The 24,477-nt window shown below is 41.5% G+C and overlaps 1 protein-coding gene across 2 annotated transcripts in view; it reads right to left on the bottom strand.

Annotated features, from left to right (window-relative positions):
* Positions 1-5,627: 5,627 nt before the first annotated feature.
* Positions 5,628-24,477, bottom strand: part of NALF1 (NALCN channel auxiliary factor 1) — a 35,495-nt gene continuing 16,645 nt past the window's right edge. Inside the window, exons 2-3 of one of the 2 annotated variants that reach the window (XM_053889516.1) lie at positions 8,352-8,397; positions 5,628-6,670 (exon numbers count right to left, since the gene is read on the bottom strand). In XM_053889516.1, coding sequence (XP_053745491.1) covers positions 6,381-6,670; positions 8,352-8,397 — 336 coding nt within the window. In that variant the 3' untranslated portion in view covers positions 5,628-6,380. The remainder of the gene's footprint in view (positions 6,671-8,351; positions 8,398-24,477) is intronic. The other variant, XM_053889494.1, reaches the window with a different exon arrangement.

Here is a 24,477-nt window from a genome sequence, read left to right as displayed (position 1 = left end):
ATTAAAATATCTGGGGGGGGGGGGGGAAGGCGATAGGCTCCCCCGAGACTAGAATTAGTGAAATAAGAAATGTTACTCAAGAGTCCTGCTTAATCCATTTACTTAGACTTTATCAAAAACTTTGCAGGCTTCCTAGTTTTTTTCATTGTAATTTCATTCCATGGAAATTATAGTATTATTTTAAGACAAACAGATATCAATTCAGTTTAGATACATGTTCATGCTGAGTAAGCTTAAATTTACTGTAGTGTTTTTGCTTATGGAATCCAGAGGTGTCAAAGATTTGTACTTAAAACAAAAAAATCCACGAGCACTTTCAAAACCACTTGGAGGCTGCATCAGTGTTTCTATGACCACCTTAGATCAATTCATACTTGTACATGGAGCCCCCTCTCAATTCTTATGGGTTTCTTCTACTTTTTGTTGTTTTGTTGGTGGGGGTGGGGGTTGGGGTGGCGGGGAGGGGAAGACATATAAAGAAACAATAGCTGATTACATTAAAAGTCATTAGAGCTCACTTTTTTTTTTAACGTTTTTATTTATTTATTTTGAGGGGTAGAGAGAGAGAGAGAGAGAGAGAGAGAATCCCAAGCAAGCTCCATGCTGTCAGTGAAAAACGCAATATGGGGCTCGATCTCACAAACGGTGAGATCATGACCTGAGCCAAAATCAAGAGTCATTCAACACACTGAGCCATCTAGGCACCCCTAGAGCCCACTTTAATTCTATAATATATATAAATTCTTAAAAAATGTTGAAAACTCATCTGTGGTCAGTTTGCTAGACTAAAGGTGTGAAATGTTTCTAAAAACATGTTACTAAGACAAACACCAGTGCAATCCGGCAACTCTGAATGACTTCCAGGAGCAGTCCCCATAAGTAAGCAGTGAGTTTCCCTTCACCAACAAGTAATCATAACTGTTACTGAGGACGCCATTTTGTCCAGGCACATTTATTCCCTTTATCTCACTTACGCCTCAAGTAGTCCCATGTGTGTGATCTCGTGTTCAAAATCATTGGCTTCCTTGTGCCACATGTTAAGAGGTGCCAAGTAGGTACCCAAACGATGGCTTTGCCCCTGAGATCCTGTGCTTCTTTACAGTAAAAAATGAATTTGAAAAGCACATAATACTACTACTTCTTGGCTAGGTGTTTCATCAGGACGTTCCCCTTGACCTCTTCTCCTTTACTTCAAATCAGTGAGCAGAGTAGCAGCCCAGGGGGCAAAAAAATGAAATGTGGGCAGATGTGGTTTATGACACCAGATAGCTCCTTTTTTTTTTTTTTTTTTTTTTTTTTTTACAGTTTTTAACTTTTTAAGTTTAAAACTTAGGAATTTTATAAGTATCTTAGAATTCGGAGAAAATAACTTATACTCCCAAAGCATGTGTGAGACCTAAGAATCTCACTAGGCTCCGGGGACAGTGTTTGGAATTTGCTCTCAGAGGTGGTTCAAGCTCTAGGCTGGTGCTATTCCATTCACTTTTTTTTCCTTCCTCCCATTTAAAGACTTATTATTCACCATTGCTCAATACCTGCATGCCATATTCCATTTTTTTTCTAAACATCATTAATGCTTAAAAGATAGAGAAGATTCTGGTTACCTAAAAATTGGTATTCTTTCATTAATGGAGACATTCTGAGAGTCTGTTTTCTACCCCAAAGTAGGTATAGTTTTTAAATGAGCACACTGTTCAACCTTTAGCAAATAAATAGGAATCACTTATCACAATGTTATGTGTGTGTTGTCATGGACTGAATAATTTTGTGGTTCAAGTTTTACTTGAAAGCTATGTCTATACATATATTATACACTTATAAAGGTATGCTGTAGCTGTATAGCCTGTCTCCTTATGTATACGTTTGCATGTGTGTATAATTAAATACCCGTCTGCAGTTCTGGTAAAAATAAGATGCACCTTTTGTAACTGACTGAATGCTTCCACTAACAAGTTTAGCTGTTACCTGGAAAGAACACAAGCCTCAGATCTACCAGGGTTTTAATCTTGTCCAGGTATCAGATGCCACCTCCTTGGCACACAGAGCTGATTCCCAAATACACCATTCACTTAGTTTTTTCCTGGCAAAAATAATGTTCTTATTCATTCATATAAATATCCATTTTTATTTTCTTTCCTTCCTTCCTTGTTTGTTTTCTTTCTTCTTTCTTTCTTTCTTTCTTTCTTTCTTTCTTTCTTTCTTTTTCTTTCTTTCTTTCTTCCTTTCTCTTTCTTCCTTTCTCTTTCTTCTTTCTTTCTTTCTTTCTTTCTTTTTCTTTCTTTCTTGTCTTCCTTTTTTCCCTTGCTGCCTGCCTCCTTTTATTTTAATGACTACATGTTCTAGTACTTAAATGGCACCAATTCATTGGTGAGGAGCTACATTCCTTTGTTCCTAGTGATGTCATTTAAATGAACAATTTTCACTTACCATATGGTGGGAGAGGAGAAGGATACAGCTACTATCTTTTTAATGAAAGAACAATGTAAAGCTTCGCCGAATGCAAACGTAATAAGGAGTAACACTGTGTTACTTGACTTTTGGCTTTGCAGAATCAAAATCTTCCACAAGCTGGGCTTTCCCTATTGCAGAAATAAAGACAGTAATAAACTTGGGGAAATCTGTTCTACCCATTTGCGGATCAAGTAGTATTTTTTTGATTTGCAATTTGCTTTCAGAAATAATTGTTTTAATACATAATTCATTATCCACTATGCAGTGGATATCTACTACAAGAAAAATAGAATGGGATGATGATTGCCAAGGTGCCAGGTCTGAACTTTTTGTGTCAGAATTAACATGCGCAAGTTGATCAAGTAGAAAAGCCACTTCGAATGGCCCATGGGTGTGATGAGACTTGCATCTTCAATGGCTGTTTCTTGACTTTGCGAAGGAGCCATTGCCCGTTTGGACCCTTTGGCTGACCCCTGAAAAGCCACATTAGTTCCCTGTGTCCATGGAAACACAGGGATGTGCGTTTACAGTAATAAATACGAGGCACTGAGATGATTCTCACAGGATAAGGATAAATGTATATGGCAAGAAAAGAATTCTACCGGAATGAGAGACAATTCCCACACTGGTTGATGGGTGGTAAATAACTGGTTCTCCTTCTTTCCCCGCCACCCTGTCCTCACTTAAATTATAGTTTCAGAGTACGATTAGATACTGTGTTGTTTCTCCCAACTCTTGAGATTGTCTTCTGGAGGGCTTACCTGTAGGGTAAGGTACTGCTGGGTTTTGGTCTCCCTCTCTCCGCTGCCATTCTCCTCAAACTAAAGCTCAAACATGGCGCAGTGGAATCTTCCAATCCCTCTATATTTGAAAAGAATTTTAACCAGTTGCAAAAGATATTAAGAGAAAATGAAACCCTGTTTGTTATGGGCTATTTTTTTTTTTTTAAATCATTTTGCCCAGCGTCTTGAAATAGTAACTTTTTATCAGGAGAGTGGGTGGAACTTACATCTGTGTTGATCTGTCATTTCCCCACAGAATGGAAATTCCCAGGGCACAAACAATAGCATGAGGAACAAGGAAGAAATGGACCGTGGCGTGGCCTTTGCACAGAAGAGGTAGATGAAGGTGAGAACACAGTTTTTCCTGGCCATATATCTTTTTTTAAAAAAAACTTTTTTAATGTTTATTTATTCTTGAGAGAGAGACAGAGCGTGAGCAGGGGAGGGGCAGAGAGAGAGGGAGACACAGAATCTGAAGCAGGCTCCAGGCTCTGAGCTGTCAGCATGGAGCCAGACACAGGGCTTGAACCCACAAACCGTGAGATCATGACCTGAGCGGAAGTCGGACACTCAACTGACTGAGTCACCCAAGTGCCCCTTCTGGCCATATATCTTAAAGCCTTTAAGGGGTCAGTTGAAAAAGAACTCAACTCCTAAATCCTTTCTCATGAGTCAGCCCCCACCCCCGTATCCTTCCCCCACTGCTCCCCTACTTTAGTCATCCCCCAACTCCCCTGAAATCTGTGGTCCACCACTAGATGGTCTTTAAACATGCACGGTTCTCCCAGTGTTTAACACTTGCAGCAACTCAATGTCCCCCAAGCACCTCTTCCCACCCTCTTGTGGCCCCAGAAATAGCATCGTATTTCCATAATTATAATACTGTATCGTGTGTGTGTGTGTGTGTGTGCATGCATGTGTGAATGTGTGTTGGCATTTGCATAAAAAACAATTTTTAAAAAAGGAACAAAAACTGGAGAGTTTTGCATTTTGGCGGGTTTTTTTTTTTTTTTTTGTATTTGCGCAGACCATTTTAGGATTTTTCAGTCTCAACAAAACACTATTAAAACGAAGAATCTAGTAAAATATTTGTGCATGTACTGCTAAACAATTCTAGCAATTTTATTAAGCAATACCTTTATTATTTTTTGAATATTCTTAACAGACTGGAACAAAACATTTTTTTTATTCAAAACAAAATATGCATACTGTACGCATGTCGCAGGGTTAAGTATGATGCAGAGATTAAAGTTTGTTTGAACAAAAACAAATGCCTGGGGGAATTTCATAGCTATAAAGTTAATAACTAAATTTTGTTCGCTACGAGGACCTTTTCTATGGTTTTCCTTCATCTCCCAGCTACACAGCAAACATATCTGAAGTGCACTTCCCAAGTGTAGTTAGAGTATAGGAAGGAATGTAAAGTGTTTTTTTTAATTATTTGTTTTGTTTGTTTGTTTTTTTAAAAACAGCCCTTATGAACTCTTCCTTCCACTGATTCTACTGTAAACTCATAAAAGCCTTTTTTAGAAAGCAAATTCATGTACACTCAGCAGGTGAAATGTTCCCACGAAAAGAAAAAATACAAACAGAGCGATCTGATTTCTTCTCTTTTTGTCAACTACCTAGAGCGTGTTCCAGTGACAGAGTTTTTGCACTTGAATGAAAATGGCTAACCTATTTGTTTTTTAAACAAGTTCTTCTTTTGTGATAATGCAGAATTGCATACACTTTATACCTGGAATAATTTAAAAATCATAGGTGGGGGAATACGGGGGTAAAATTGTATATATTTTGTATTCTGCCGGTGTTTGAGCATCTCTGCGGTCTCCTCCACGACCACAAAGGAGGAGAAAGAAACCCAGATTTGTGTCCTCAGTCCCTTTGCTGCCCTTGCAAGGGCCCGAGCGAGCCGAGACCCGCACGAGAGCCCGTCCGCAGTCCTGCAGGAGGGGCATCCAGCCGCGCCCGTCCTGACTCTGGGCGGGCTCGCGGCCACCTGACCACCCGCGACGGCGACGAGGGACGGGGCCTCGGGGGATGGGAGCTGGAGCAACGTAGTTCATGGTGGTTTTCTTTGCTTTTGTTTTGTTTTCAACATAAAAATGTGTTAACTGTCTGATTCCGCCTACCATGGAGAGCACTTGTTTGTTCAGCTAAAAAGGAACCCCTTGTTCTGCTCCCGGCGGGGTCGGCGACAGCGGCCCGAGGACCGCGGAGCGTGCGCGCCCGCACTGCGGCTGCACAGACAGAAGCAAGCGATGTTGTCTGCTGGGGGCGGGGCGGGGAGAGGGCGGGGCTGGCGGGGACCAGGCGGGGGCGGGGCCTGGGAAGAGGCTGGCGGGGACCAGGCGGGGGCGGGGCCTGGGAAGGGGCTGGAGGGGGGTGGGGCGGGGATGGGAAGGTTGGGGGAAGGGGATTGGGGAGTCGGGAGTGGGGATGGGATGATTGGGGGCAGGCATGGGATAGGGAGGGTTTTGGGGAGGGGACTGGGAGGGGCTGGGGATGGGAGGGGGCGGGGAAGGCAGTCGCTTTCGGAAGCGGGAGGGAAGAATTAGGGGTTTTTTTATTTTTATTTTTTGTTGTTTTCTTTTTTTTGTCTTTTTTTATTTTTTTATGATTTTTTTGTTGTTGTTGTATTTTGCTATATACCGCGAGGTCATAGCAATCATTCCGCTAATAGAAACTGACAGGACATAGAGACAGAACTATCTGATGAACACACACAATGACTAGAAATATATATATAGAGAGAGAGAGAGAAAGAGAGAAAGAGACAGTGAAGACTTAGTTTACCTCTGAGAAACCATCCCCAAAAAATAAATCCTGTATTAACAAGTGCAAAAAAATAAAAGAACAAATAAACCCAAAATCAAAGGAAAGCAAATAAAACCTCCAAACATTAAAACACAGTGTATAAAATGGTGTGAGAAATTTAAGTCACTTTACAGCCTTTTAGTCAATAAAAAGCTGTGTTTGTGTCCTCGTTTGGATCCAGGCCCATCTTCTGAGATTTTACCCTAAAGGCCCTGCGAGAAGCGGTTGGAGGGTAAAAGCACCCAGTGTGTCCGAGCGGCAGCGGGCGGGTGCTGGGTGCGCCCCGGCGGGGCCCTGGTGGCCCTGGTGGCCCTGGGGTGGCCCTCCCGGCTACTCCTCGCGCGCCGAGCTGTCTTCCAGCGCGTTGATGCCCCCTACGCTCAGCGCCGTGCTGTTCTGCGTCGCGGAGGCCGTGAGCACTGTGTGCAGGAGAATCAGTACGAGCACACACAGTTTGAGTCTGCTGTTGCACAGTCTGGTTGCTGATGACACTGTGAGTGACGTCCTGTGACAGGGGCCGCTGGTCCCCACCGTCCCTCTGGAGGGCTTGCTGGGGCGCTCTTCTCTCCTGACATCACAGCATTCGGGTTCATCATTGGTTAGGAAGGTTTCGTAGAGCCCTGGAGGGTGAAGACAGGACAGGGCCCGGTTAAAAGGCGCCAAGGGCCACGGGCAGGAGCTCACACAGTACAGTGAAGCTGTTACTCTAACGTTCTGATCCACAAAATCTTACAGGCAGTTAAGCATTTTGTAAAGGAAAGGCAAGTCAATGCAACGTGGACACATAGTCAACCGGTACTTTTAAGTTCCTCACTGCGCTCTTTTTACATTCCCGGAGGCCACACCAGGGAAGCTCTGGGTTGTGATGAATACAGAGTGAAAGGTTCCATTAGGTCCAAAATCAGAACCTGAGGTTCTGGATCAGCTTGGTGACCAAGGCTGTACAACCATCCTTTTTCTTTAGAAGGAATGCGATTAACTGATGTAACAGGTAAAGTAACAGTAACTACTTGTGCTAAGAGAAACAACCGAACAATTGTAACATTATAGCTCTAGGAACCAGCTTTAGTAATCACTTCCTCTCGACCTCGCCCTGTCCTTAGCTCGCCTTCTTGGTGAATGGGCAGAGCCTTCTAAGCATCCAATGGGGACATTTCCGTTGGATTTATTTTGTAAATATTGTTCTTTTTCTTCCATTTGCTGTTCTACTGCAGAAGACCTATCTTATGCCTGGACCATTGCAGGAAGAGGCTCTCTGTTGTTCTATTTCCAACCTCCCCTGCCTTTCCAGGAATGCCTGCCGCCTCTCTTTTATCTTCCCTCCTCCCGGAATCTCTTCTCTTCCTCCCTTCTCCTTTCCCTGCTTCCTCTATAATAATGCATTGTTCTTATTTTTAAATTGATACATGGATATTTTAGAAACTTTCAAATTGGTGAAAAGAATAAAATACTTGGCTACCTCTAGTCTTTCCAATCTTGTTTCTTGCTCTGTTATATATAATTTTGTTAAGTAGCTACAGAACCCATTTTGTATCTTTTTTTTTTTACCTGACAGCAACACTTTTGCAAGAGTGTTAGCAAAAACTTTCTACGCAGATTTTATTATACTATCCTCAAGCTTGAAACTTTAAAGGTGAGGACAGAGTAGTTACAAGGATTAAATCAAGATTTTGTATGTAAAGAGCTTGGCTTAGTGCCTAGTATACAGAAGCATGAAAAATTTGGCTCCTCTTAATAATAATAGCTAGTAGTAGAGTCTCATTGTCTCCACCTAACTAATACAATCTAAAATACCTTTTCCCATCTCTGCTGACTCATTGGCCAATGTTCCAGACAGACAGCCTGAACTGCTGGTTCTTCCAGAGCACACGATACCTTCACCACTTCTCAAGCTGCTTTTTCTTCCTGGACTTTTTTCCATCAACTCATAGACCTTACTCTCATTTATCTTCAAGTTCAGCTTTCCTGACATTGCCTGTGTGAAGTCTATACTCTCTCCTGGGCTGCTGGTGTATTCTGTGGAACTCTTCAATTGTTATCTGTCCTTTTCACCATAAGTGCTAGTTTTATGTCAATTTCCTCATTCATCTGTCACCTTAAAAGCAGGAACTATGTATTTCAGCTTTGTGTTCCCACTATGTAAGAATGCCTGAACAAAACAGATACTTAACAAGCACTTATTACATGAATAAACTCAATACATATTTGTTTAATTAAAAATCTATTAAATAAGATATTATACACTGCAATCTTCAGTTTCTTTTAAAGAAATGACCAAGATATCCTTATAATGATGCTTACAATATTCATTTCTTCTTAGGCATTCAAAGGTAAACTTCACCTTCTCCTAGATAGAATACGGAAAAAAAACTGAATTAATGAGGTCTGCATCTCCGACATTTTTATTGTATGATATTTTCTTTTTGCAAATAAGATACGTCACTAGTAGACTGATCATTTATTGAAGTATACATTTTCCAAATTATATTCTACAAAAAAGAGAGTTTATAGTTAAGATTATAAGAATAGAAATCTAAAGCTCATTTAGATCAACATTTTAGAAAGTTAATAGTGAGAATATATATATTTGACAATTTCATCCAAATAAGAAGCTCTTCCAATGTGTTCAGAAGCTAGTTTACTGATGTATAACTAAAGTCATTTCAGAAAGAATAAGGCAGTTCATTTAGGCCCATAAATGTACTATTCTGCTTGACTGATAAAATTCACACTTTCTTTCCCCCTTGTCCATCCTTTTATAGGATTTTTTCAGAGTTATACATGCATATATATTAATAATCAAATAATTCCACAAGATATTTAAAAAAAAAATTCTTCCACCTCCCCCAGCCCCAATTTTTCCTTCTCAGAGACAAATACTTGAGCCTCTTTCTGCTGTTTCTGTATTTAGCTACATTTCTGGAAATAACCTGTTTTATGCTTTTCTTGATTTTTTTCCCTTTTTATCTTTATAGACCTCCCCCTAGGGCACGTGAGGATAAAATACTCATTTTTCAGCCCATATGCACCTCCCACTCTAAGTTCAGCATGCTTCCCTGTATTACGACGTTGTCAAAACAAGTCTTAACTCAGACATGCAGTCACCTGGAGATCTCCGTCCCTCGCCATTCTGGTTTTCCAAGAGCTAATCATTATCTAACAGTTTCCTACGTACTCACGACTTCAACCCCAAATCCCTCCCAGTTGTTTTGGCAGAATGGGGATGTTCTATCAGCTTTATCTCCCGGAGTCTTTCACGATCTGGACCTGTTGCTTTTATGCCTGGCGCACAGCCACCAGCCTGACAGCCTCAATGAACGACCCCCTGGGGACACCTGCAGCTTCTATCCTGTGGCTCTCTTATTGAGGAATAGCTCCTATGTCCTTTCTGGGTTTGGTGGACCAAGGTAGTATCTTCGTAAGGAAAAGCTCCTGGTAGCAAATTTCTGAGATGCCGCATGTCTAAAAATGTGTTTATTCTACCTCATATTTAATTTCTTGTTTGGCTGAGCACGGAATTCTAGTTCAGAAATTCTTATCCTCCAGATTTCTTTCTGTGCATGACACCCTTCTTCAGTTGTTGGGCTTCTGGGCCCCGCCTTTTAGTTTTATTTTATTTTTTAATGTTTATTTATTTTTGAGAGAGAGAGAGGGAGGGGCAGAGAGAGAGAGAGAGAGGGAGACAGGATCCCAAGCAGGCTGTTCACACTCAGTGTGGAGCCTGCTGTGGGGCTCGAACTCACGAACTGTGAGATCATGACCTGAGCCAAAGTCAGATGCTTAAGTCAGACCGCTTAACCGACTGAGCCACCCAGGCGCCCCTGGGCCCTGCCTTTGAATTCTCTTATCTCATTTCTCTTTATGCCACTGCATCTCTTTCCTCTACTTTCTGGAGGCTTTGGGGACTTTTATTGTGTAATGATATTATTGAGTTTTTTTTTTTTTCTATCACATTTTAATTTCCAAGAGTTCTTTCACGTACTCCGAATGTTGTTGTTGTTTTGTTTTGAACTGACTGGTCTCATTTCACAGTGGCAATATATTCTTTCATCGTGGAAAGATTTGCAGAGCTTTTATTTGTCACATTTTATTTCCTCCCTGCAGGGGCCCTGTTTTCTTCAAGTCATTTTTTTCTTCTTGGTTTGTTCATTTCTTATTGTTTACGCGAGAAGCCTGTGCGTTCTGGATCCAATGTCTGCAGGAGAAAGTATTGCAATGGAGCACCTAAGCAAGGTTGTGAGTGGCCTGGGAAGGGGACCTGCCTGAACTGTTTAGATGGAGAAGTTTGTACATTTCTTTGGGTCGGATTTCCCAGAAAACATGTGGCCTATTTGTCCAGGAGAGCAAAAGCTCTTTGAACCTTATCCATCCTTCCATCCTTTCGGATTTATGCCTAAAAACAATTTCTTTTCTGTTGGGTCTGCCTAGAAAACATCACTGTACTTTTCTGTATCTCATTCTGCTCTGTTCCATCTCTGATTCATTCCCCCAGCTAGAATAATACCGGCAGGTGGATCCAGAAACCGTCTCTCGGCCCCTGGGCATCTGCCTTCGATCATCAGGGCATCTGTGAAGGGCCATTCCAGCTCCAGATACTGTCCCTCTGAGAATCCTGCTTCCCTGACCCCCTGGCAGGTGCACTTCCGGGATCAACCACCTGCTTCCTGGGAAACAGACATGCTTCCTGGGAAACCTACCCCCAGCGGCTGAGTCTTCCACATCATTCAAGGGACTACCAGAACTTATTTCCAGATGAAAAGAATTCATTTCTCATGCAATAATTTCATTGCACAAATGAAATTCATTGCACATTATATATATTAGAAAGGGAAAAGGTTACGAAAGGGAAAAGGGAAAGGGTTACGAAAGGGAAAAGGGAAATTTTCAGTGAATGAAATGTTCTGATACATTTTGCTTACAAAATACTCTATTTGAAATCTCTAACGAATCATTAGCTGCCATTTGGCATTAAGTAATAATAATAATAATAATAGGAATTACTATTCTATCTTATAGTACCAGCCTCATGGAGTTTTTTTTGGAGAATTAAATAATATACACAAATTGCTTAGAATGGTGCCTGCAGATAGTAAAACCTCACATAATAATTATTGCTTTTGTAAGTTGGGACAAAGAATAGAATCAGATTTATTATGGTCGGGGGGAGACGCCTGGGTAGCTCAGTCGGTTAAGCATCTGACTTTGGCTCAGGTCATGACCTCATAGTTCATGGGTTTAAGTCCCACATTAGGTTCTGTGCTGACAGCTCAGAGTCTGGAGCCTGCCTCCCATTCTGTGTCTCCCTCCTCTCTGCCCCTCCCCTGCTCACGTTCTGTCTCCCTCTCTCTCTCTCTCTCTCTGTCTCTCAAAAATAAACATTAAAAAATTTTAAAAATGTTAAGCGCACCTGGGTGGCTCAGTCGGTTGAGCGTCTGACTTTGGCTCAGGTCATGAGCTCACAGCTCCTGAGTTTGAGCCCCGCATTGGGCTCCGTGCTGACAGCTCAGAGCCTGGAGCCTGCTTTGGATTCTGTGTCTCCCTCTCTCTCTGCCCCTAACCCACTCGCATTCTGTCTCTGTCTCTCTCAAAAATAAATAAACATTAAAACAAAATTTTTAAAAAAGATTAAAAAAAGAATTTATTATGAGGAAAGACTTTAAAAAACATCCAATTCAAATTCTTTTTCTGTTTTCAGTTGGTCTGAACCACTCATGGAAGACCCTTATTTTTAATAGCTCAAAACAATTATTCTAGTCTAGTCATTACAAATATTATCTAAGTACAGGAATATCAAATGTTCTAAGGAAATGGTTAAAATAAACACATGATAATATTTAAATATAATCCTTCATTATCTCAGTAATTTACCTTTCACCGTCTTTAAGTCCAGAAATATATGTCTATTAAGATATCTGAACAAGTAATATGCTTAATATTTTTCTGAATGCAAAAGTTTAAGAAACAGTAAAGTAAAAAGAAGGGGAGGAAATCACCCCAAATCTGACTTCATTAGGATGAATGAAGAAACAAGAAGAAACTGCTGCATTTGTTTTCCCAAATGTTTATTCATACAGACACATAGATTCACACATAAGTGTGCATGTAATTTATAGATTTCACATGTGAGTAAGATTCTATTCAGCATGTGTGACTGCACATTGTTAATCTTTATTTGGTTTGGTAGGAGTGATTTTAAACTTTGTGTATATTACTAAGTGAGATTATATATGTAATATACACACAATATGTATGTGTAGTCTATATACATAATTACGGAGTTTTAGAAACTCTAGTTTGGAATCTAAAAAACTTTCTGGATACCAGCTTTTCTTCAAGGTCATTTGCATAATTTTACAGTTTCTTTGATGGCTATCAATCTGTGAGGGTTTTTTGTCAAGTCTGATCATTCATATTTCTCTAAAAATAGCTTGTCTTATTGATAGTTTTACATGTATTAATGCAGAGTTACGCATATTTGAAGACTAGGCTTCTATATCTTCTTTATTGTTAATACTCTATTTCATCTTTTTTTTTGTCCCTGATAAGACTTGAAAGATTTTTTTTTGCCCACTTTCCTTTGCATGATCAGAGATACAGGTCTTGAAATAATGGATATGTTCTGATATTTATTCTGTTTGCTAATGCATCAATTTCTTAATTATGTTATTTCCTTCTTCATCCTTTGTTCAATCTTCTCTTATTATCCCCCTTGTAACCATATTGAATTGAATCTTACTTTACTCGTTTGAATTCGTGTTTTTCCTTAATAAGTTAGTTATTGCTTTCAATTTTCCTCTGAGAATAGCTTTAGCCAATTCTTTCATGTTTTAATTTGCCACGATTTTACATTTTCTGTAACCGTAATGTACATTTCCTTTTATATCTAAGTGACTTAAAAGAGTGTTTGATGGCTTTTTAAAAATGTCAGCTGATACCTTTTCAAAACTAATTTTGTCACTAACTTCAAGTTTTATTTACCTTAGTTTCAAGCATGTGGCCTTTAAAAAAGTTCTTTTTCTCAGAGAGCTGGGTGGCTCAGACGGTTAAGCATAAGACTCTTGATTTCCACTCAGGTTAGGACCCATGAGTGCCCGACATCCAGCCCAGCCTCAGGCCATGTGCTGACAGTGCAGAGCCTGCTTGGGATTCTCTCTCTCCCTCTCTCTCTGTCCCTCCCCCTCACTTTTGTGCACCCTTTCTGTCTCTCACAAAATAAATACATATACTTAAGAAATTTGATTTTCTCTAATTATTTTCTTTGTGGTTTTTCTTTGCATTATGTAAAACTATTATCTTGCTATTTTTTGCAAATATTAACATTGCTAACAATGCTTAGTCTCTGTGTTTATATATTTTTTGCCTATTAGAATGTCACCCACCGAGAAATGTGTCTTCTACAACAACAGTTGTAATGATTTTGCTTTTTTTTTTTTAATTTTTTTTTTAACGTTTATTTATTTTTGAGACAGAGAGACACAGAGCATGAACGGGGGAGGAGCAGAGAGAGAGGGAGACAGAATCGGAAGCGGGCTCCAGGCTCCGAGCCATCAGCCCAGAGCCCGACGCGGGGCTCGAACTCACGGACCGCGAGATCGTGACCCGAGCTGAAGTGGGACGCTTAACCGACTGAGCCACCCAGGCGCCCCTATTTTGCTTTTTATACATTTGGCTATTATGTCAGCCACAGACATATGTATGTCAGGTACAGAAAATTCATAAATCTTCACATTTTTCACTAGACATTTACTATAAATCAAGAAAACATGACACTTTGTTTTTGGTGAAGTTTTATTGTTGTTTTTATTCCTCTTGTCGTATAGAGCATATTTTGTCTGGTATTAATATAAACTTCACGTGTATTAGCATCCATGCAGATACATCATCTGATATACCTTTGTCTATTATTTTAATTTTTCTTGGTCTCTTTATATTTTCTCTCCACTGTGTTCTACATGTAAGTTTCACAATGATTGAAAAGGGGAGTTTAACCCATTTACATTTATTGTCAGATCTACACTGCTTGGTCTTGCTTTTATCATCATATAATAATATTTCCAAACATTTAAAATTGTTTCTTTACCACTCCCTTTGCTTTCTATCATTTTCTGTGTGAGCATATTTAAATGCTATTTTTTTCATAATTTGTTAAATGCTGGCTGTTATTAATTCTACTTGAACTTTAGCTTTTAAAAAACCATACACACTTGAACTTAGATTTGTCTAATTACCAGTATCACTGATAAGGAGGTTAACAAAATTTTGTTTCTTCCATCTCCTCATTCTGTATCATTTTTTGGCTACCATCAGATGTCTTAAACTCAGTTATTGTCAAATTACTCATATTTTATATCTTCTCACCTAGTAACTATTATTTAAAAAGTTTTTTTAATGTTTATTTATTTTTGAGAGAAAGAGAGAGAGAGAGTGGGGGAAAGGCAGAGAGAGAGGGAGACAAAGAATCCAAAGCAGGCCCCAGGCTCTGAGCTGTCAGCACAGAGCCCGACGTGGGGCTCAAACTTACGAGCCATGACCTGAACTGAAGTCAGTCGCTCAACCCACTGAGCGACCCAGGTGTCCCTCACAGTAATTATTAATAATGTTTGCATATTGCTTTATATCTATCTTATTCAGGGATTAAGTGGTTGCAATTAAGAGAAACCCAGAGGAGCCAATTTGGGTGAAAAAATGAAAAGAACAAGAACAGGTGGCGGGAGTAATACTGGAAAAATTCAAGCCTATTTCATGAACTGCAAGGCCGAGAGCATACCAGGCAGCATGAAGGACAAATCACGGGATTACTGTGGCCATCAGAGAGGGACGTGCCCTCCCCCTGGTGGAGGTGAGCACTGTAACCCGTATGCCTGGATCTCCCCCTGCACACCTCCCCCAGCAGGCAGGCTGGGCTGCCTTTTCATGCATGTGGTCACACAGGACTCCAGCATTTTGTTCTCTCAGTGCAGTGCCGTTGGGGAGTGACAGGGATTGTGGGGTTCTCGTGACACACTCCTGGGGAGGCAGATCCACGGGACTTGTTTCTCTCATCCGCGGGGGACCAACCAGCCACACGCTAGAGAGAGATTCCCGCAGAACAGATGAAGCCTTGGATACTGGTCCAGTCTTTTTGAAAGAGAAATATGACGTCCAGTGGTCAAAGACATATTTTCCCCTGGAGCCTGTGGGATATTGCCTTCATCCTCAGAACTCGGGACTGTTTGGAATTTAATCTAATTTTTGAAATTTTGCCACAATGGAGAGAATCGCTTTCACCTGCCCATAGGATTGTCCTCAAGCTCAGGCAAGATATTTCCCGTCATTTCTTTGTTTCTTTTCTCAGTTTTATGTGTTGTACGTTTTCAACTTATCACATCCCCTGTCTCCATTTCTATGCCGCAGCACCTTGGACTTGGCCCCTACATTCTTCATGCTTGTCCCTCCCTTTTGTTTATTTCGATTTCTAGATGGTTGATGCAATACATCTATCATGTATTTGCAAGTTTTCTTTGTTGCCCTACAATATTTCCTTTTTAAAATCTAAGACCAGTGTTATGGTTGCCTGCTTTGCAGCCCAATTCCCTTTCCACTCTTCTCCTCTTGTCTTAAAGTTTCCGTATGTTCTTGAAGGTTATTGAGTAGATGCTGTGTAAAATTACCCTGCAGTAACTTTTCTCCAATACGTGCTGTAGCATTCTGCTTCTCAACTTCCTGCTTTCATGTAAAGCATATTTTATGAGATTCCATATTTTGTTTTCTGTGTGACAAAGGTTGAACCAAGTCCCCCGCAGAGATATTAAAGACCTAGAACCTAGTACCACAGAATGTGACCTGATTCGGAAAGAGGATCTTCAGAGACTTAATCAAGAGGAGGTCACCAAGGGATACCTAATCCAATATGATCTGTGTCCATATATTAAAAATTAAAAGAAAAAGGAAATTGGACACAGAGACAGACATGGACAGAGGGAACATTGTGAACAGACACAGGGAGTAGGTCGGGTGGACAAGCGATGTATCTATGAGCCAAGGAATACCAAAGTCGCCGGCAAACCCCCAGAAGCTAGGTAACAAGTGTGGAACAGACTGTCCCTCGCATCCCTCAAAAGGAACCAACCCTCCCAACACCTTGATCTCAGATGTCCAGCCTCCAAAATTGTGACACATTTTTCTTACAACAGCCCTAGGAAATAATATTCTGTATATTTCTCTTTTAACAGTGATGTGTCAAAACAGCTCGAGTGACTTTATTACTTACTTGGTTTGACATCTCAACCCCCCCCCCCCACCCCCACCAAGGATGGTTAGAAGTGCAATTAGGGATCCAGTGCTCTGGGTAGCCCTTCCCAAGTTAGTTTCATTCACCTGAATCTTCTCTGTGCTGTATTACGATACCCGTGTGACCCACACCTCTTCTACCGACGCTCTCGTGCTACACTGGAGAGGAAGCCCATGCTTTGCCTTGGAGACCCTGCACGGCCGTCGAGAATGTCTCTGGTCAGCCGGCCCTGACCGCAGGAAGTCTGGGAGAATGCTTGCCAGCTCTCTCTCAGCTCGCCCTTATCCGTAAACCATTTTCCTCCAAGCGAGTACTTGTGGGATCACAGGTCTCAATTCTTCCAGGGGAGCCCCCAGTATGCTCTAATGTGATCTGATTTCCATTCTTCTTGAAGAAATGGCTCAGTCTCTTGCACGTGGATGGGCCCTTTCTGATGACCTGGAGTTTTCACGTTCCCTTGGTTATTTTACTGGAGTCAGAAGTGGGACAGTAGGATGCTTCTGTTTACTTGGCCACTTACTGTCTGCTCTTCCCCCCCCCCCCCCCCAGCCCAATAGGAATTGTTAAAGGTAGTAAGGATAAGATCACATGATAGCCTTTTACTAATACCCACCTAAGAGAGTTTATCTGGAATGCATTTTCATAATAAAAAAATAAATGCTTTGGAAATAAACTGGCAATAATGGCAATGAGAAAATTATTACATGTGCATGGAAATAAAAATGCTCGAATAACATCAGAAAGCAAACATTACCTTTTTTAAACATTTTTTAAAAATGTTTTTATTTATTTTTGAGACAGAGAGAGACAGAGCGTGAGCAGGGGAGGGGCAGAGGGAGAGGGAGACACAGAATCCAAAGCAGGTTCCAGGCTCTGAGCTGTCAGCACAGAGCTCGACGCGGGCCTCGAACTCATGGACTGAGATCATGACGTGAGCCGAAGTCGGACGCTTAACTGACTGAGCCACCCGGGGTCCCCAAAACATCATTACCTTTCTTTCTCTTCGATCCTAATACTCTTCTCCAGGGATAAACACTTTGGATGGATTCTGTTTCCACATTTTCATTTGCTTTTATGTTGGGAGTGATTATCTTCAGAAGTCTACACGACAAATCCCTTCACCTATATCTTAATCCAGTGATTTTAGACCCACTAAGAAAGCTGTATCACTATGGTTCTCTCCTCCCCCAGTGATCCCTACATGTGGCCAATCATTGCTTTTCTCTAAAAATACAATGACACTTCCCTATGTGTTTGTGCTCTGTATGCTAGTTTTGAATATTGAAAGTAAAATAAAGTACATCCTTAGCGTTCGTGTAATCCCACTTCATTACAATATTACTGAAGATAGTTTAAACATCAGGCAAAACAGATTCTCACTTTTATGCTTCATCAATTCATAAAAATCATGAAAATTTTAGATAGCTTTGTATGTGACTCATGATTCTCTTGCACATTTTTCCCGAGTTCCAATTGTCTTTCATGTTTCATATGATCAGGAAAGTATTCTGCATTCTTTCCTGTATCGCTAACTCATCCAGCCTCGTAATCATACCCGTCTCGATGTTCTAATACAAACTTTTTTTTTACATTTTTTGTGGCACAGATATCATCTTACCATTTATTTTTCACTATTCCACCCGCATTAAGATCCTACATTATCTTCTTTGCTGTGCCCTTGTTTCACTAGAGTAAAACTTCAATTTACGTTTCGGCTAGCATATGCGGAAGGTGAACTTTCATGAGTACCCATATTTTTAAAAAATGTTTTTAAGTTTATTTATTTTGAGAGAGAGACCGAGCGAGCAGGGGGAGGGACGGAGAGAGAAGGGGAAAGAGAGAGAGAGAATTCTCAAGCAGGCTCCACACTGTCAGCGCAGAACCCAACACGGGGCTCAAACCCATGAACTGTGAGATCATGACCTGAGCTGAAACCAAGAGCCAGATGCTTAACTGATGGAGGCACCCAGGTGCCCCCATGCGTACACATATTTAATTTAAACAAATAAACTTCATTGTCGCATTTTGAAAGGTAGTTTCTTGGGTACAGATCCTAGATTCATAATCTTTGTCTTCTAATAACAGGAGGCATTACTTCACTGTATCTTAGCGCCCAGCGCTGTGGTGGAAATTCTAACTGTGTGTGTTTCCTACTGACGTTGTTAACAGATCGCTACTTACTTACCAACTAAACCAGCACACATTTATTTATGCACAGTTCTGTGGGTCAGAGGTCTAGCGGGGCTGACTGGTTTCTCTACCCCCTGTTCACAAACCAAAATCAAGACACTGGCAGGGCTGAGTTCCTCTGCAGAGACTCTCGGGAAGAATTCACTTCTATGGCCATTCAGTCTGGTGGTTCCCTTTGCTTGTAGGGACCGGGGTCCTGATGTCCCTGTATACTGTTGACAGGGTAATTCTCAGTGTCCAGAGGCTGTGTGTCCCTGCTTCTTGGCTCATGGCCCTTTTCTCCATCTTCAAAGCCAGTGATGACCCACAAAGTTCTGCTCATTCTTCCAATCTCTCTGGCTTCTCCTTTTTCGTCATCTCTCTGACTGTCTGCCTTCTTCTGTGGTTTTCTGGGCTCAGGTGATCAGAATGGGTCCACCTAGATAATCCGGAATAATCCTCTATCTCCAGGTCCATAATCTTATTCCTACCTTCAAAGTCTCTTCTGCCATGCAGTGTGCTCATGGGCTCTGAAGATTAGGTTAGGGGCATTTTTTGGGGGGGGTGATGGTGGAGTGGGCCATTATTCAGTCTACCACCCTGCCCTCTGGTTTCCAAAGATTCACATCCATGCCACATGCAAACCACACCCTAAGGTTCCAAATGCCTCCCTCCAATACCACATCAACTCAAAGTGCAGAAATCTCTAAATCTTAGTTCAAAATCCCCGAATCCCATGGTCCAACCACCTAAATTAGGTATTGATGTGACTCTGGGTGTAATCCATCCTGGGACAAAAGTCCTCTGTATCTGTGAAGCTAGAAAGCAAGTTATCTGCTCCCAACATACACTGGTGAGATAGGCAGAGGCCAGGAGTTATAGACACTCTGCCTCAGATAGGAAGAAAACAGAAGGAAAAGGGGATCATTAGTCCAAAGCAGGTTCGAAGTCCAGCTGCACAAACGCCATTTGGTTTCCAGGCCTGGGAATAGTCATGTGTGGTTCTCAGCTCCCCTCTGGGCTCAGAACTCTGCGCTCTGACTCATCCTTCCTCTTTTATGATGAACACCACGTGTTTGCTGCTGAGAAGTTTCATTAGCACGTTTGGGGGGGGGGGTCTGACACCCTTTCTTCCTTCCATCCTGTCTCTGTCCTTTCCAGTCAAAGCTGGCAGTGTTCTTGTTGATATAAATTCTCAACGACGTGTGAGCTCCTGGTCTGTGCCGCAAGGATCCGCCCCATCACACGAGAAGCTCATCCACAGATCTTTCCCAGGTAATCCCTCCTCTGTTTTTGGCTACTGCCCAGGTGGCCGAGGGGATCCATGAGTCACACCTTTCACTTCTTCGAAGAGCCTTTAACTTCCTCCTCTGACCATTCAAGCTTTCTGAGGTATTAGCCCAGAACCCTCTGTTCTCTTCTGTTTTTTTTCTAGAGTGTGCTTTCCTGAAAGGAAAGTCTTTTAATCTCTTGCCCTCTTGGAAGACAGAGATTCCCCACATCATCAAATCCTGGATTTGTGTTGTCGAACGGTTCCCTCACTTCTCGCTCCCCTTTCGCGTTTTAACGTCAGCAGCAAAAATTGCCAGGCTACACCTTGAACGCTTTGCTGGGACATCTTTTCGGCTGGAGAGCCCATACTCATCACATGCAATCTCCGCCTTCCATGCTCCTGCAGGGCACGATTCTGCTGAGCGTGCCGAAACCACGTAACACGTTTCCGGTTTCCATTAATACCTTCCTTATTCCTCTATGAGCCCTGGCCGGTGGTCTTTAACGCCACACTTCGACATCTTGTTCAAGGCAATCTGGGAATCTCATTAGCCTGGTCCTTTATCTTCTCCCAACTTCCCCCACTGCCTTGTTCCAAAGCTGCTTCCATATTTCCTAGTATTTGTTACACGGCCCCACACGTCCGGTACCGAAACACCCATTTGCTTTTCAGGGCTGCTGTAAAAACTGTCACAGGCACAGTGGCTTAAATGGCATTCACTTAACACTTCCCAGTTCTGCAGGTCAGATGCCTCGGCTAGATTGACTGGCTTCCCCACTCAGGGTTTCGTGAGGCTGAAATCGAGGTGTTGGCCTTGACTACCCGGGCCGATTCCGGAGGTTAGCAGAATTCACTCTCATGTGGTTGTAGTACTGAGATCCTGTTTTCTTGCTGGCTGTTGACTGGAGACTCTGTTTCTAGAGGCCGCCTGCATCCCTGGCTGGTGGCCCCTGTCCCCGTGGGAAAACTGTGTAGCAACAGTGGGGTGGAGTCCTTCCTGCCTTCAGTTTCTCTGATTTTCCTGCCTCATCTTTCTGGGCGATGCTTCTCTGTTCTGTGATGACATTGCCCCACCTGGACAATCCAAGACAGGCTTTCTATTTTATTTTATTTTATTATTATTATTTTTTTAAATTTATTTTTGGGACAGAGAGAGACAGAGCATGAACGGGGGAGGGGCAGAGAGAGAGGGAGACACAGAATCGGAAACAGGCTCCAGGCTCCGAGCCGTCAGCCCATAGCCTGACGCGGGGCTCGAACTCACGGACCGCGAGATCGTGACCTGGCTGAAGTCGGACGCTTAACCGACTGCGCCACCCAGGCGCCCATAGGCTTTCTATTTTAAACGTGAGCTTGGTGATCTTGGTGATCCTGGTGAGACTGGTGATCTTAATTCCATGTGCAAAGTGCTTTCTGCCATGTCATGTGTCTGGAATGTCATGTGATCACAAGCATATGACGGGGGGAGAAGACCAAGGAGGCCAAAATCCACCTTGACGTCAGCATCCCTTTCTTCCCCTGGGGGGCTTGCTATCCTCTGTGAAAGCTCTTAGGATGGTCCATGTGTCTGTTGTATTCTCAAATCTCAAGAAGACATGTTTATGTGTGGTTTCTTTACAGCTTCTTCTGAAGTCATCTCTTGAAAATTGGGTAGTTTTCTAGGGTTATTTTATTTTATTTTTATTTTTTTAAGTTTATTTATTTTGAGAGATGGGTGGGGGGAGGGAGAAAGAGAGAGGGAGAGAGAGAATCCCAAGCAGGCTCCATACTGTCAGCGCAGAGCCCTACAAGGAGCTCGGACTCACGAATCCTGAGATAATGACCTGAGCTGAAACCAAGAGTTGGACGCTTAACTGGCTGAGCCACCCAAGAGCCCCCGGGTTATTTTATAATTGTGCTGATAAAACAATATAAAATGAAAGGTCAACCTAAGAAATGAATTTTTTTTTTCCCAAATCATAATGACCATCTGCAGAAAGAATTAGAATCGGACTTCTGAGTATCTGTATATTTATAAATTTTATAGTTATCTTTTCTAAGCAAGGGCAAATTTTTCCATTTGAGTAATTTTTCGAGGGGAGTAGTGGCCAGGTGTATCAGACTAGTAAGATGAACAAATGTTAGCATCGGTCTTGAATCTAACCATTTACAGCATTATATTCCTTTTCTTCTAGCTGATACCGTTGAGAATAAGGATCACTTCTTCACCCCATCCTGGTGCTCTAAATACCTGGCAGGCTGTTTATCCCCCAAAGAACAATAAATATTTATTTGATGAGGGGAAGGAAGCAAGGAATAATGCCCCCTGAGCTGTAAGAGAATGTTTTAGTAAGTTGAGTCGTTTGGATGACAAAGCAAAAATACCTGGATATAGAAAGGCCACTCAGATCTGAAAGCTAACTGTGCATTAACTCGAAAATAAATCGCTCTAAAAACTGAAAATGATGCTAAGAGAAAGGAAAATCAAAAGTCCACATTAAAATGGCAGAGATGTTCTGCAGAGAATTCACTCATCCATTAAAGCCATAAGCTGAGTCGAGAAATAAATTGGGCATTTGAAATGTCTTGAAGCTAAGCAGAGAATTTTCTCCGTAACGGGTCCTAAAGTTTTCCAAGACTGTACTAGAAAAACAGACTGTCTGCAGCCTGAGAGAGTATAATCTAAACCGAAATCTAGCACATGCTGTTAAATATCACATTTCACATTGTTATTTTCCTTAAAATGGTTATAGTGATTTTTTAATTTGAAAAATGTAGTCTAAGAAAACAGAAAAGAAGAAGAAAAAAGGAATGGACAAAGAAGATACAGTCTGACTAGATATATCATTCTAATTTTCCACCCCTCCCTAATGAATCCTTTGATGGTGGCCTTGATGAAGACTTTATTGACTGGTGTGGAGGAAAGCCATATGGGTTTCTGGAGAAGTCAGCGTGCCATAGTTCAGCTGTTTGGGTTTGCACAAAGCATCAAAAGAGTGCAGGGTCCCAGGCCATGGGGACTGTTGGGACAGAAAGTCTCACGTTCCTCTTCCTTATTCGGATCAGTTACCAAGTACAGCGACTCGAGTGGAGCTTACAAGAGTCACCAGGGAAAGGAATAAAAATCTCAACCCCTTCTCTTTCTTCACCAGGAACCATTGTGGCTGTGAGACGCTCTCCCTTCTCCGACCAGACTGCTCTCGCAGATGGGAAGTGTGTCGAAGGAACTTCATGAAGTGCGTTTCAGAAATTCATAGAAATTTCTGTAAGTGTGTCCTAGGAATCCACATCACAGGAGGGTGTGAAAATGCTGGAACTCTCTGGGAGATGTTTCTGGGACTTCGTGCTTAGCACCCAGCTAGTTTCAGCAGCGAAGAAGCCATATGAGAAAAAGTGTAGTGTATGGTCCTTGTTAAGCACATTACCTGTGATGTTCTGCTTCTATTTACTTGTGTTATTTTTCTCCGTGAAATGGCACGGTGGGCTCACTGATTATAAATCGGTATCATTGTTTAGTATGTATCCCACAGTCCTTTTTTTTTTTTTAATTTGGAAATCCTTGGTAACTATGAGTCTGCAGAGGAAATCTCCTTGAAAACAGGAAACTATATAAATAATTCTGTGGCTGCGGTATCTCAAACCATGAGTTGTAATTGAAGAGACAGTTTTGCTAATGCTTTGATCCATTGATGTTTTTAGAGTACGAACAACATTTCCTGCTTTTCTTTCTAAAAAGAAAACCAGACTTTCTGTGTAATCCCAGAACACATACACAACTATCTCAACGTCGATGTGCACTCAACAGAGGCAAACACAAGGTAATGGCTTCAAGGCATGGGAATAGCTCATAAAGAGACCCTGACTTCAAAAATAAGCTTTCTTTTCAATGAGTTAGGGGAAAATTATTTTCCTAATTTGATGTACCAGGTTTTGAAACATTAAATGTGAACAAAACCAGTTGTGATTTTAGTCAAAATGTTTGTACTCAAAATAAATGCCCAAACTTAAATTGGTAATACTCTGACTCTAAAGAAAAACAAATGTACGTGAGCAGTTTACAGACCGGATAAGAAAACTGGTCTCAGTATCTTAGAGTTAATGTTAAATTAAAAAAATGTATATATTAACTGGAATTCTTGGCCACTTTTGTTTTTCAGATTTAAATGGAACTGAATTCTAGTAGTCGCAACATTTAAAGTAGGGCATTCAAATGAAAATAAAATAAAATAATCATTTTCCGAAAGGAATTACAAAAACATGGGAAGCAGTGACACTGGGGGCAGGCAGGTGGGGTTTGGTGGATGGAGTAGCTATCTTGAAGAGGGTATCACTCATCGTTAGAATGCACACTTCCATTAAAAACAATGTTATATCTTATATTTACACATATTTTCCGCTGAGTGAGATTCTGGCGTGTCAGTTGCCAAAGGGAATGTCTCAAGCAGCAGCGTTTTAATTGCTTATTTCCTTAGTTACAATGCCAGGTATAGCAGCATAATTATGATTCATTTCATCCAATGATGTCTTGAATTATTTGTTTTGCTTTCTGATTGTCGCCCTCTGGGGTCATTGGTTTAACCTGCCATTGAAGAAACAAGACTCAAGTTTTAACAAAATACAAAGGAGCCTGACAATGGTTGCTAATTAGCCGAAGAATGAGTTTACAGTGATAGAGATAAAACACCAGGAAATGATTCTCTCTCTCTCTCTCTCTCTCTCTCTCTCTCTCTCTCTCT

Source organism: Panthera pardus, unplaced genomic scaffold (assembly GCF_024362965.1).
Source record: "Panthera pardus isolate Hobbes unplaced genomic scaffold, ASM2436296v1 HiC_scaffold_1, whole genome shotgun sequence".
Taxonomy (NCBI): Eukaryota; Metazoa; Chordata; class Mammalia; order Carnivora; family Felidae; genus Panthera; species Panthera pardus.
The sequence above is the reverse complement of the archived record's forward strand: the minus strand, read 5'-3'. Positions and strand labels throughout refer to the sequence as shown.